This window comes from Dipodomys ordii, unplaced genomic scaffold (genome assembly GCF_000151885.1).
Source record: "Dipodomys ordii isolate 6190 unplaced genomic scaffold, Dord_2.0 Scaffold132, whole genome shotgun sequence".
Lineage (NCBI taxonomy): Eukaryota > Metazoa > Chordata > Mammalia > Rodentia > Heteromyidae > Dipodomys > Dipodomys ordii.
The window spans coordinates 5,000,146-5,014,752 of record NW_012267348.1 but is presented as its reverse complement, the minus strand read 5'-3'; the positions used below and the strand labels follow the sequence as shown (position 1 = coordinate 5,014,752).

At 45.2% G+C, this 14,607-nt stretch overlaps 1 protein-coding gene across 1 annotated transcript in view; it reads left to right on the top strand.

The window, feature by feature from the left end:
• The first annotated feature begins 13,223 nt into the window (after positions 1–13,223).
• The window catches only part of Dnah1 (dynein, axonemal, heavy chain 1), a 71,249-nt gene continuing 69,865 nt past the window's right edge, over positions 13,224–14,607 (top strand). Inside the window, exon 1 of the mRNA XM_013030726.1 lies at positions 13,224–13,557. Coding sequence (XP_012886180.1) covers positions 13,224–13,557 — 334 coding nt within the window. The remainder of the gene's footprint in view (positions 13,558–14,607) is intronic.

Here is a 14,607-nt window from a genome sequence, read left to right as displayed (position 1 = left end):
GTTCCCTCATCCCGCCCACTAGCCGCACTGCGCACGCGCAGCCAACCCAAGGGAGTGTCTCCAGAGGGGCGCCGCCCCACCCCGGACTGGAGGGGGCGCACGAGGAAGTGGGTGGAGCCAGAGCCACCGCGGGAGCCGTGCGGTCACTGTACACGTGACCTCAGCGTCACCTGTGATTGGGTGGCCGAAGGCAGGTGTACTTCGACGAAGAAGGCGGTACTGCTGTCTGAAAGGAGGTGGTGCTGTTTCGGTTGATGCTTATTTAGAAAGGGGAATGTGCCTTAAGCACCTTCTCTACTAAGTGTAAAAAGGATAGGTAGGCATAAAGAGGCAATGAGCCCTATGTCACAACATCAGCTGGACTGAGACCTACAGTGAAGATAGGAGGTTCTTCTGAGATACTCTAATACAACCTGGATTTTCCACAAATTCAATCATGACCCCAAATAGCTCTCCTAAGTATAGTATTGTTTGAATTGTCAACAAACTGGTGTATTTTCATTTGTGCCTGTTCTTAGGTAAATTTAGTGTTGCAGGTAAATAATTTGAATAATTAAATCATCTGACCAGTGTCTTCTCTCCTTTAAAGATCTGAATAGATCTTTAAAGCAATAATGAGAATGATCTAGAGATAGGCTCCAGAGGTGAGATGGTACTCAATAGTCATGCTGAGTCTAAGAAAGGACAGTTGCTTCAGCAGTTTCATAACTGAAGCAGGGGTAGTTTGTCTTTACCAATTTTATCCCAACATTGGGAACAAGGCTGGTACAGAGTAGGAGTTCAACACATTTTAAAATCTTGAATGAGTGGACTCCTCTACTCAAATATATTTAATGCCCCTTCCAGCTTTATTTTGAAGAAAGAATTCTAAATTCCTTAGCCCAAAGTGATAGTTGCTAGTATTTCCTTCAGTGCATGAGCTCAGGCCACATTCCCAATGTGTTTCCATCACTGCTTTTTTTTTTTTTTTGGTTGGTCATGGGACTTGAACTCTGGGCCTGGGCGTGGTCCCTGAGCTCTTCAGCTCAAGGCTAGTGCTGTACCACTTGAGCCACAGCACCTTTTCTGGTTTTCTGGTGGTTGTTGGCAATAAGAAACTCACTGACTTTCCTGCCCAGGCTGGCTTTGAATGATGATCCTCAGATCTCAGCCTTCTGATTATTACTAGCAATACATTAGACAAAGACCTAATATCCAATATATACAAGGAACTCAAAAAACTAACCCTTCTCAAATCTAATAAAATACAAAATGGGCAAGGAAGTTAAGGGGCAACTTCTCAGAAGAAGAGGTAAGAATGTCAAAGAAATACATAAGGAAATGCTCATCATCCCTGACCATAAAGGAAATGCAAATCAAAACAACTCTGAGATTCCAGCTCACCCCAGTTAGATTGGCCAACATTTTAAATTTGAACAGCAATAGCACTTGTACTGCTGGTGGGAATGTAAACTAGTACAACCACTCTGAAAAGCAGTTGGGACGTTCCTCAAAAAACTGAACATTAGACCTTCCCTATAGTCCAGCCAAACCACTCCTAGGCATCTACCCTGAACATCATGAGCCTATGCTAAGGAAACTGCACATCTATGTTCATTGCTGCACTATTCACACTAGCCAAGATATGGAAACAGCCCAGATGCCCTACAATAGATGAGTGGATCCAAAAACTGTGGCACTTATATTCGATGGAATTTCACACAGCCATTAGAAAGAATAATATGTCGTTTTCATGGAAATGGATGGAACTGGAATAAATCATGTGAAGTGAGGTAAGCCATGATTAGAGAGACAGTGCATTTTCTCTCTGATACGTAGAAGTTAGATTTTAAATGCACTGGGATATGAAAAATTACTCAGGATTCTAGCTATTCACATACAGTGAGACCAAAAGAAGATATTATTAGTAGAGAATCACAAAGGTACTATGCCTAAGCACCTCTTCATATTTACAAAATAGTATACATACTGAAACAAACTCCCAAGATATGGAGAGTAGGAGGGAGGGCACAGTACTCAAGGGGAAAGGAGGGAAAAAGTACAGCAATGGAGCTCACCGGACATAGATGGAAGTGAACTATACAACTCATGGGTGGAATTGGGAGGAAGGGACTGGGAGAAAATAAGAGAACAGATAACACTGTATGAAAAGAAATGTACTCATTACCTGACTCATGTAAATGTAACCCCTCTGTACATAACAACTCCTCTTTAATAACAATGATGTAATTAAAAAAAAAAGTTACTGGGTGCCAGTGGCTCATGCCTATAATCCAAGCTATTTAGGAGGTTGAGCTCTGAGGATCACAGTTCAATGCAAGTAGAGGCAGAAAAGTCTATGGGACTCTTATTTCCAATAAACCAGCAAAAACAAACCACCAGAAGTGAAGCTGTGGTTCAAGTGGTAACGCATGGCTTTGAGTTGAAAAAAAAAAGCTCAAGGACAACACTCAGGCCCTGAGTTCAAGCCCCAGGACCAGCACATGCACACGCACACGCGTGCACACACACACACACACACACACACACACACAAAATGCATATGTATTCTAATTATGCAAAATATGTATATAAATCCACACACATAAGCCCTAATAACATATCTTCTAATTTTGAATTATCTACATATGTGTATGTGAATGTATAGATATACCACTTGAGCCACAGCACCACTTGCTGCTTTTTCTGCTTATGTGGTGCTGGGGAATTGAACCCAGGGCCTCATGCATGCAAGGCAAGCACTCTATCACTGAGCTACCTTCCCAGCCCCAAAAGGCAATTTCTATTTTCATCTAACCCAGTATCTAGAAATAGAATAGCTATGCAATAAGCAGGTCCAGCTAGTGTACTCACAAATCTTACTCTGGAACAACTCTGACAGTCTGATGTTGAATGGCAGATTATTTTTCTGAACTTGTGTTGGCTTTGAACCTTGAACTTTATATATCACAGCTTCCTAGGATTATAGGCATGATCCACTGGTGCACAACTAAAGGTAAGATTCTTGCAAGCCACAGAATGGAAACTGAGTGGTAAAGAGGGATTACAAGAAACTAGGCAGGCATAGTAGTCCCCTTACAAGAGGGCCAATATGCTTCTTAATCTCATGCTGCCATTCAAGGTAGGGGCTAACTTTATCAAGGAAAAAATGCTCTGAGATAGAGATCCATCTCATCCTACACAGAATTTGTGGCTGGGTTTCCTACTCAGTATGAATTTGAAACTAAATTAGAATGAACAAAATGATTAGAATTAATAAGATTGATGATATGAAGTGTTGGGAAAGATGTGGAGCAACTAGAAATGTGCATCAGTTACTGGTGGATGTATAAACTAGAACAACCACTTTGAAAAGTGGGAGATGGAAGCCTGTGGCTCACACCTATAATCCTAGCTACTCAGGAAGCTGAGATCTGGAAGACTGCTGTTTGAGGCCAGCCCACGAAGAAAAGTTCACTAGACTCCAGAGTTAAACGCAAATCAAAATAATATTGGAAAAAATGACGGACAACATTGAGATTCCACCTCACCCCAGTTAGAATGATCATTATCAAGAGGCAAATGATAACATACTGGCAAGGATGTGGTCAAAAGGGAACCCTAATACAGCATTAGTGGGATGTAAATTTGTTCAACCACTCTGAAAAGCAGCGTGGAAGTTCCTCAAAAAACTGAACATAGAACTATCCTATGATCCAGCCAATTATACTCCTGGGCATTTACCCAAGAGATTACAGACTACAATGAAGCCACCAGCACACCCATGTTTATTGCAGCACTATTCACTATAGCCAAGGTATGAAATCAGCCCAGATGACCCTCAACAGACAAATGGACCAAGAAAATGTGGTATATATATATGCACAATGGAATTTTACTCATCCATTAGAAAGAATGATATTGTACCATTCACAAAGAAATGGAAAGCCTGAAAAAAATGTTAAGTGAAGTCAGACCCAAAGTAACAAAGGATGCATGTTTTCCCTTATATGTGGAAACTAGATTTAGCTTACAAATTCATAGATACATTGGTTGGCATGCAAGGGTATACAAATGTATTAAATGAAATACAGTAGATTCAAGGGAGATCTCAAATAGTATAATTCCTTAGAAAGCCAAAATCAAAAGTTCATCAAAATAAAACTCCAGCAACTGGGTATTAAAAAGGGGTGGGAGGGGTCAAGGGAAAATGGGTAGATAAATGAAGGGGGAGGGGAAGTAGACAAGAATCCAATGTATATACTACAAAATTAAGAAGAGGGAAGGAAATGGTGGGTAGGGGAGGGATGAGTGAGAATATTGGGAGGGATGAGTGAGAACATTGAAAGGGATGACACTGATTAGCTAAGTTGTAATCACAAACTGCTTTGTTAAATGGCAACTCTTTTGTACAACTACTTTAAATAATAAAAAACAAGTTTTAACCCACATAAAAGCAGGCAGAAGGCATTATTTAAGCAGTAGAGTGCCAGCCTAACACACTTGAGGCCCTGATTTCAAACCCCCATATAGTCCCCCAAAAATGTTTTGGCAGCAACTTACATATGCATATAATTCTGTCCACTAAAAGAAATGTATAAATATGATATTATCAACTTTATTTCTTAATAGTGAAAAACTGGAAACAATCAAATGTTCATCAAGAATAGAATGAGTAAACAAATGATTCAATATTTATACAATTTAATATTTTATAATAATTTGTAAAGGAATGAAACACTGATACACTAAAAAAAAATACATTCAAAAACATGGATATAGGGCTGGGAAGGTGGCTCAGTGGTAGAGCGCTTGCCTTGCATGCCTGAGGCCCTGGGTTCGATTCCTTAGCACCACATAAGCAAAAAGATAAAAGCCGGAAGTGGCACTGTGGCTCAAGTGGTAGAACGCTAACCTTGATCTGAAGAGCTGAGGGACAGCACCTAGGCCCAGAGTTCAGGCCCCGCGACTGGACAAAAAACAAAACAAAACAACAACAACAACAAAAAAAAAACATGGATATAGCTTACAAACATAAGGGCAAGTTAAAGAAGCCAGTCCAAAAGAATACATAATAGCCCGTTCCCAGTGGCTCATGCCTGTAATCCCAGCTACTCAGGAGGCTGAGATCTGAGGATCAGGGTTCATAGGCAGCATGGGTAGGAAAGGCCGTGAAATTCTTATCTCCAATAAAGCACCAGAAAACCAGAAGTAGTGGCGGCTCAAGTAGTAGAGTGCTAGCCTTGAGCTAAAGAGCTGAGGGCCAGCACTCAGGCCCAGAGTTCAAGCCTCATGACTAACTACAAAAACAAAAACAAAAAAACAAACAAAAAAGCATAACTGTGTTAGTCCAGTTGAATGAATAGCGGTTATTTGTGGCTGTTCTGCCTAGGAGGTATTGGAAATGTCTTATGCTTTACTTTAGATGTGGTTAAATAGGTGTATAGAAACGTCAATTTTTTTAAAATTGCATTATTTACTGAATGCTATTGGAACTTAATTTTTTAAGATTTAAAACATTAAATAATAGAGTAATGGATAATTTGGTGCTAGATGTATGAGTAAAATTGTGCCTCTGATATTGAGAGTTGTATGTGTAGATTTAGGCCATTTAACCTCAAGCAAATTCCTCAGGACAAGCCCAGAGTTGATGGCACATGTCTGTAATCCTAGCTACTCAAGAGGCTGAGATCGGAGGATCACAGTTCAAAGCCATTCCAGGCAGAAAAGTCTGTAAGATGCTTATCTTCAATTAACCCCCAACCCCCCCCACCCCCCAACCACAGTAGAACTATGGTTCAAGTGGTAGAGTATCAGCCTTGTGTGAAAAAGGTAAGGGATAGTAGCATTTCCTGAGTTCAAGCCTCAGTACTGGCACCCAAAAAAGTAAAAATAAAAATACCCAGGACATGCACAGGGTGAGGTGACTTGGAAAGTTGTATGTTCTTGTAGAGTTTGGTCCCAGTGTATGAGGACAAAGCTGTAAGGCTGAAGGAGAGGCCAACAGATCTAGGATGGCAGAAAGTGCCATTTATTGGGGAACTTACTGTCAGAATGGTGGTCATGGGAAGCAGGCAAGCCAGTTGGATGCCCACAAGTTGGGTCAAAAAGAGACATGTTTATAAGTTAGAACAAAAATGACTTCATCCTGGCTGGAATATGCCTGCTTTATCTTAAGAAACTATTGAAAAGCCAGGTGCCGGTGGCTCACGCCTGTAATCCTAACTACTCAGGAGGCTGAGATCTGAGGATCGGGGTTCAAAGCCAGACTCTTATCTCCAATAATCCACTAGAAAACCGGAAGTGGTGCTGTGGCTCAAATGGTAGAGCTCTGGCCTTGAGCTGAAGAGCGCAGGGGCAGCTCCCAAGCCCAGAGTTCAAGCCCCACAACTGACCAAAAAAAAAAAAAAATACTAGAGATGTTGAAGCCAGTTGGCTGGTAGCAGGTACTAAGATGGTGAGAAGTGGGGTGAACCCTACACTTTGCCCACCCCTCTTTTTGACAACCCCCTATGCCTGTAATTCAGTTTCTCTTGGCAGGAACCCCGAGCCTAAAAGCCAGCAGAAGATCTTGAGGGTTTAAGAGACAATCTGGGAGCAGGTAGGGGGCAGAGAAAATCAGGTATCACGCTGTGTGTCTGCTGGCTGGTCATATGAAGGGCCCATCCTGCCACCCATTCATGTTGGAATTTCATCTCTGCAGTGAAGCACTGATTCCCCTCAACAGTGCCCACACCCACAAAAGGCCAGAGAGGAGGAGTAGCTTTCAGGCCCAGAAAGGCCTGAGTCGGGCCACAACATCCCAAGAAGCCTGCCTCAACCCTCAGCTTCCCAGCCACCAGAGTCCTGCTGCTCACAGAAACCAGTCCCTGGTTTCAACAATCTAATCTGTGAAGTCAAGGAATGCCCTTCTGCTACACTGGAACAGGTTCAGTCATGGTTCAGTTCATTGCTTCTGTCCCAGCAATCCCAGTAAGTATGAGAGCCTCCAGGGTAAGGCAGGAAGACAAGAGCCTGAATCCATACCCCAACCATTGGAGAAGACCATGTTGTTAGAAGGTGACCTCTGATACCCAGGAAAGCAGGGACTGATTCACAGTCCCTTGCTGGGGAAGGATGCAATCATACTCAGAGCCCATCTCCAAAGAGGAGCAAAGCAGAGATGGCAAGAGGCCAATAATAACAGCTCTCTCTGGCTCCTACCCTCAGAACCAGTGACCATGGCATAGGAGGAGATGACTGTAAGTTGACTCTCTCTTAAAAATGTCAATTGTCCATTTGTCTGAAAACTATGGTCCCATTGATATCACCAATCCACAATATTGTTTGGCAACTATTCATTGCGACTATTGCTTGGCAACTAGCATTCTGGCCCCCTTATCCCTGCTATGCTACCATGGGTTGATGTTGCCATGGCAACCCAGATAGGTATTGCAGCTGTTTGTACAACTACTACACCGAGTGCAGAAAGTGCCAGGCAAAAGCTGGAAAGCTGGTGCCTCTCCATAAGCAACCTATCCCCAAACCCATGGAGGAGACACTCTGGCAGGAGGGGAGAGTGTCTCTGTGCCTTCAAACAGCTGTGACCACCTTGCTTCCAGCTCCCCTCACACTATTGCCTTCCTCTGCAATGGGCACTAGGTAACTATGGGAATGCCACAAGAAAAGCAAGTAAAACCACCAAAGAGGGTGTGCCAGCATCCAGTCTTGACGAGTACATAAGCATTTACCAGGAGGAGGAGCTGGTGGAGAGAGATGTTCTGGAGAAGCAAAAGCCTGTGCAAAGGTTGGACCTTTGTCTCCAATCACAGCTTGCACAGGGCCTTTAGCTTCTCCTAGCCTGGTGTCTCTGGCTCTTATACACAGGCTCAAGTTCAATTCTGGACACTAAGTGTCTACTTAGTGCTACCTGACAACAAGCCAACACTAATACATTAGACACTTGTGTAATGAATTTCAGGTCCTGCTACCTCCCTCAACCTGTCTCTGATCCTCATTTGAAATGGGGCCAATTCTGAGTTCTCAGACTGATGTGAGGTGATTTTTCTTTTGGTTTATAAACCCACTTCTTCTTACAGAAAAGAACAAATGTTAAGGCTTGTACAAGTAAGTGGACTCTGTAATCTTTGGATTCCCTAATTGTTAACACTTGTTTTTGCTTTATTGACTCTTTCTCTGTGTCTATCTACACTTGTCTCTATATAAATTTTTACCAAACCATTGTAAAGACAATTGCAGCAGACGGCCTGACGTGTCTCTTGGAATTCAGGTCACATTAACTGAGACAAATGACAGTCTCCTATATAATCATATCCAATATTAGCAACCATTCAGTCTCCAAGATAAAGCAGGAGTCTAGAAACCTGAGCTCAAGCCAGGCCCAAGGAGCACATGAGGGGATCAGAGAGTGGGTGCAGGAGGTGTGTGTGGGGGGGGAAGGAGGGTGACAGGCCGGTCAGCGACGTATCCAAGAGAAAAGAAGGGGCGGGGCCACGCTGTGGGTGAGGGTGGCGTGTGCGCAACCGCAGAGAACCGGAACTGACGCTCTCCGCCTACAGTCCCCCATTTGTCCGCCGCTAGGGTTTAACTGCCAACTTCAAAATCGTAACCCGATGGTTTCCCCCCGAGTTATTTGCATAGCCTTAAAAAGAAACCATAATCAAAGTCCTCACACTGCATTTGCCTGTCTTGCCTGTGACTCTGGGAATGTCCGGGATAGGGAGAAGTCGATGAATGAAGCCTGGGATGCAAGGGATGAATCATGCCAGACAAGGGCCATGGTTGGGGGGGGGGGGGGGGAGGGGGGGGAAGGAGAAAGATTGGGAGGGGGGGGGAGTAAGGCGCGAGTCCGGAGCGGGAGGAACCAAATTCCGCAGTCGGGGGAGGAGCAGACCGGAAAATCCCGCCCAGCGCTGCCCGATGGTCCGCCCCTCGCAACGGGCGTCGCGTCCTGCCCTAGAGACGGGACCGACGCGCAGGTGCGCGGCGGAGCGGAGCGGAGCGGGCAGGTGGGTGAGGAGGCGCGATCGGTGGGCAGGCGACCCTTGATCAGGAGCAGAAGGCGAGTGAACCGGGCGGAGGCTGCCTTCTAGGCCCAGGAACCCCATTCCCGCCCCAGGGCCCCCCATTCCTCCCGCCCCCCCCAGGGATCGGTGCCCAATCTGCCTTGCTCTGGAGAGAAATTGGGGCAGAATTCAAATAACATTGTAGTTAAGTACTGTATTTAACGGACTGTTTCTCCCCTGCCCCCCGGGAAGATTCCACCCCCATACTGAGACTGACCCCTTCTCCACCTGTGGCAGCCTCTTGCAAGAAAAGACCCAAGATTCTGGTCTTCATTAGCCAACAATCTATCCTTGCCGTAGAGATTAACTTTACCTACTTCGTGACAGAATTCATATAGTCTGCTAATATATTCTGGGTACTTGTTGTGTGTCATGCACTTGCCAGCTCCACGGTAGGCACCCAGTTGGCACAGATCAATGTTACTTGAAAATTCCTGTAGTTGACTGGGAACAGAAAATGTTCATATAGCCGGGCGCCCGTGGCTCACGCCTGTAATCCTAGCTACTCAGGAGGCTGAGATCTGAGGATCGCGGTTCAAAGCCAGCCGGGGCAGGAAAGTCCCATGAGACTCTTATCTCCAATAAACCACTAGAAAACCGAAAGTGGCGCTGTGGCTCAAACGGTAGAGCGCTCGCCTTGAGCTGACGAGCGAGCGCAGGGACAGCGCCCAAGCCCAGAGTTCAAGCCCCACAACCAACAAAAAGAAAAGAAAAGAAATGTTCATATAAAATTGCAACAGGGAGAAGCCTCACACAGCTGTGGGAAATCGGGTTACATCAGATGAATGCTTCTAAAGGTGGTGAGTGCCCCAAGCTGAGAGAGAAATAATCACACACAGTTACTGTTTGTATAAGTTTCAATAAGGACTGAGACTTCGAAAATTCCTTAAAGTCACAGATCCATTTGTCAAATGAGAACTTACAAAGGCAACTGGGCTATGAAACAGAGGTACAAGGTTCCTTCTTGGATGAGGTTGAACAATTTACAACTCCTTCTGCTTAGATGGTTCTTCCTTCAGGAACCCACTTTGCAGAATCTCAGGGCTCTTTTGTACAGTTTGCATACCATTGTAGTTTTAGGATCATGACCTTGGGTTCAACCCGATGTGAAGACACCCCCCCCCCCCCCCCCGCCCCCATTCTACCTGTTCTTTGCAACTGTCTTGTCTTCTCTGGACCTGAGTTTCCTTCTTTGTAAAATGATGCTCATCTGTGTGCATTCAGCCAAGTGCTTGGTGGGTGAATATCAGTGGGGTTGGATATCCACAATTCCAACCAGAAGTCTCCTCTACCAATAGGTGTTCTATCTGAGTCAGTTGTAAGAAGAAGTTCGTTTCCAATTGCAACGATGCCTCTGCTGCTTGACTTCAGATAAATCACTGAAAATTTTTTGTGTCTACTCTGGGACTTGAACTCAGGGCCTGAGCACTGTCCCTGAGCTTCCCCCCTCCCCAACCAAGAACAATGCTCTCACACTTTAGCCACACCTCCACTTTTTGCTAATTTTTGCTGATTTTTGCTGGAGACAAGAGTCTCACAGACTTTACTGCGTGGGCTGGCCTTGAACTGTGATCATCAGATCTGAGCCTCCTGAGTAGCTAGGATTATACCCAGCCACTTCACATTTTTAGCTTCTTTGTTCCACCTTTGAGAAATGAGGTTAGTCTATTTCCAGCCCCCGAAGTTTAAGTGAAATAAGTCCAAGATTCTAATAACATTGACTATTCTCAAAATTCTACCTGATCAGACCACACTTGACATCTCACTGGTTAGTTTCTTCATACAAATGGGTTGAGTGACCAGAGGCAGCACAATAGCAGCAGTAGCATTAACTAGCAGTTCCTTGCTAGGAGCCATGCTCCTAGCCACATTCATTCCCAGGCAAAGTCTGCTTCAAGGGGCTGTGACAGGAGGCAGAGGTCTGTCTGTCTATACAGCTCCTACACATGCTGACCATGTTCAGGTGCCCAGAATTGAGTCAGAGCTAGAAGGCAACCAGTGTCAAGGGCTTTGGCAAGGGGAAGTGGTGCTGAGCATTCAGTTCACTCATCTGCCTTCCTTCACGAGATAGGCCTTGACACGTTCCCTCACTTCCCACCTGCTCAGAGGAAAACATCTTACAAGCTAGAGAACAGCAAATCAACCCCTCACAGATTTCAGTTTGGTCCCCAGCAACATTACAGTTTCCTGGACATTGTGCATCTACTGTCTCCATGCAACAGTAAAGCAGATGCATGATCAAGCCCATTTGTAAGCAGAGGGTAAACAGGAGTGGAACACTGTCCTATGGAGTTGTGACCCTGGCCTTTCCAAGTCCTACTCTCTGTTTGGTGATTTTATTCAAAGATGAAACAGACATCTTTGGGTTTGCAGGGAGATGAAGCTGAGCCTAAGGGAGTCCTCTGTCCTTTAGGGAACACTGGAAGGGGTTGGTGACTGAGGCAGCTGGCTACCAGGAGCAGAGTTCTGGTGGAGAAGGCTTAACAGGCCAGACAGTCTAGAGACTGGGGGACCTTCAGGCTGAATTCCTGGGCCTTCCAAGCCCAATTTATCCTTCCCTGTTCCTCAAGTGTGGAAGCCTGCCTCTTCTACCCAGTCTTAGTTACAGGTTCACGTTCCAGGCTGTTTCTGTACTGCTGGGTGGAACTTAGCTCCACCTAACCCAGCTTGCCTTTCTCTTCAGGGTAATGTAGGCAAGAGCCTCTGCCACATGCATCAGGAAGCCTATGCCAGTGAATCCTACTGGATCTCTAAGACAGCAAATGGCAGAGCCCAAAGCACCCGGAAGAAGGAGTGGCTTTCTGGACACCAGTGGCTTCATGCCTGTAAACCTAGCTACTTGGGAGGCTGAGATCTGCAGATGGAGATTCAAAACCAACCCAGGCAGGAAAGATCATATGACTCTTATCTCCAATTAACCACCAAGAAGTCACAGTGGAGCTGTGGCTCAAGTGGTAGAACACCAGCCTTGAGCAAAGAAAGCTAAAGAACAGTTCCCAGGCCCTGAGTTCAAGTCTCAGTATAGGCACACACAGAGACAAAAAGTAGCCTGTACTACAAGCTCCTAGCTACCTTGACCCCAGGTGCAAAAGGGATGGGAAAATAACATGGAGGGGAGGGCTTGCCTGCTCAGGTCCTTGTTACTTTTTGATGATGATTTCTAACTGAAAATTGTAGGCTTCTTTTTTTGTTTTTGCAAGTAGCCTTTTCTGAAAACATTTACCCATACCCTTGTTCAATTTCTTATAACATTCGCCTGTCTGAGGAATTCCCCTAGTGATGCATTTATTTATTTATTGTCATTCATGGTGCCTGAACTCTGGGCCTAGGCGCTGTCCCTCGGCTCTTCAGCTCAAGGCTAGCACTCTACCACTTGAGTCACAGCACCACTTCTGGTTTTTTCTGCTTATATGGTGCTGAGGATTGAACCCAGGGCCTCATGCGTGCAAGGCAAGCACTCTACCACTGAGCCAACTTCCTAGCCCTTAGTGATGTATTTTTGAGGTTGCCAAAAGCTGTAGTGGCTTGGAAAGGGCTTGCCAATAAAGACTCTGCAAATCTTTGTCCTACAGGTGACCATTGTGCAAACAGCTTAGCAATATCTGCTACTCCCTTTGTGAAGACAGGAGTGTGTACATCCTTCAGCTGGGCTGACCCCCAGAGCCAGAGTAAGTGAATGTTATTTTGTTGCTGAGCATTTTGTAGCTAAGAAGCCAGGCTCTGCTCTCTAAACTGAAGGAGAGGGGTGATCAGGTGCAGGAAGCATGTGGTAGCGGCATCTCCACGGCTTCCCCTCACTCTTAATTCTGTGAGACTCATTCCACACATGAAGCACTCAGAATGGGCCCACTATCCCCTGGTGGGCTCTCTGTACTGTGTCTATTCAAATTAAGATTCAGGATCACAACCTGAAATCCTAACTATTCAGGAAGCTGAAATTTGAGAATCACTGTTTAAACCCAGCCCAGGCTGGTCTCCAGCCTGCACACACACACACACACACACACACACAATTTCCACTCCCTCTTCCCTTCTTCTTGTGTTATCCATGGGCTATGGGCTTGATACAGAGTTAGTGTATAGCATGGTGTCACTGAGGACAGAGATAGCAGCTGGTAAGGCTCAATGACAGTAATATCTTCTAGGAGCTTGGGCTGGGACGGCTTTCTGAGGAGAAGCATGAAGCCATCAAACAAAGAAGACCAACATCCAGAAAAGACCTCTCAGGACCAACCACATGGTGCTGAGAGAGTTTTTGGAAGCGTCGAGTTGAAGCTGAAGAATGCTTCTCAGGAACCAGATGATGATTTGAGGAACCCTTCTGCAGGCACTGAGCCCAAGCCCTATGCTTTACCCATGCTGTCAGACTTGGGGCACTCCCAGAAGTCACCCCTGTCAGGCACTGATATGACGTATCCAGTGATAAAACAGCGTGGATTCTACTCTGATATCCTCAGTCCCGGAACCTTGGATCAACTTGGGGTGAGAATGGAAGCTAACCTTTGTCAAGACTGTACCTTCCTTATGGGTTCCATTCACCTGGTTTTTCTTCTTTTTTCTCCCCTACTTCATCTATTTGGCCATCTCTCTTGTCAGTGTGATCATCTGTTTACCTACCTACTCCCTGCTCATCCAACCATTTATCCATTCATTTTTCTGACCATCCATCTAGCTTTCTATCCTTCTTATACATTCATTTACAACTCATTATTGAGTTCCTGCTGTGTGCTAGGCTCCAAGCTGAGCACTGGAGAACCAGAGAAGTCAAAACATTTTCTTTCCTATTATGGTGGGGTGATGACCTTGATGGGAAAGTCCCTTTCCCCAGCTTTGGTTAAGACAGTCTGTGGATGATGAGGTAGCATAGTATTAAAATCTAAGCGATGGATATGTATTTGCTGGGTAAAATAGGGAATGAGGTAAGTATTTCAGACAGTGGGAACTGCAGATACAAAGGGTAGAGTCCCTCAAAAAAAGGCACATAAAGAGGGAGGGTAGAATATAAAGGAAAGATTGAGGGATAAGGCTGACGAGAGAATAATGACTAGAGAGAGTTCATCCAGAAAGCCTTAGGAAGGTTTTAGGCAAGGAGGGACTAAACTAAATGAGGCAAGGAGAGTATCCACTGATATCTAGTCCACCAATAGTTCTAGAACAGTCCCTGGGAGAGGGTATACATATACACTTGGTGGCTTTGCAGTTCCTGGTTCATGGATCAGTCCCTGAACACAATGGGAGTATTCTTAGCAAAGGAGCTGTACTGGACCAGAACAGGAAATCCAAGGATGTCCCAGCTTGACTCCCACTAAGGCCTGTGGAACCGTGTTTGAACTCACTGGTTCTGTCTCACTGTTATATTCTTGGGGTGCTTTCCTGGTGGCTCTCAGAGAGGTATCTGGCCTTGGAATACTTTCCAGGTCCTACTAGTCCCTGGGATGCCTGTTTTGTTTTGTTTTCTTTGTCTTCCATGGAGCTTGAACTCAGGGCCTGGGTGCTGTCTCTGAGTTCTTTTGCTCAAGGCTAACATTCTACTACTTTGGGCCACAGTGCCACTTCTGGTTTT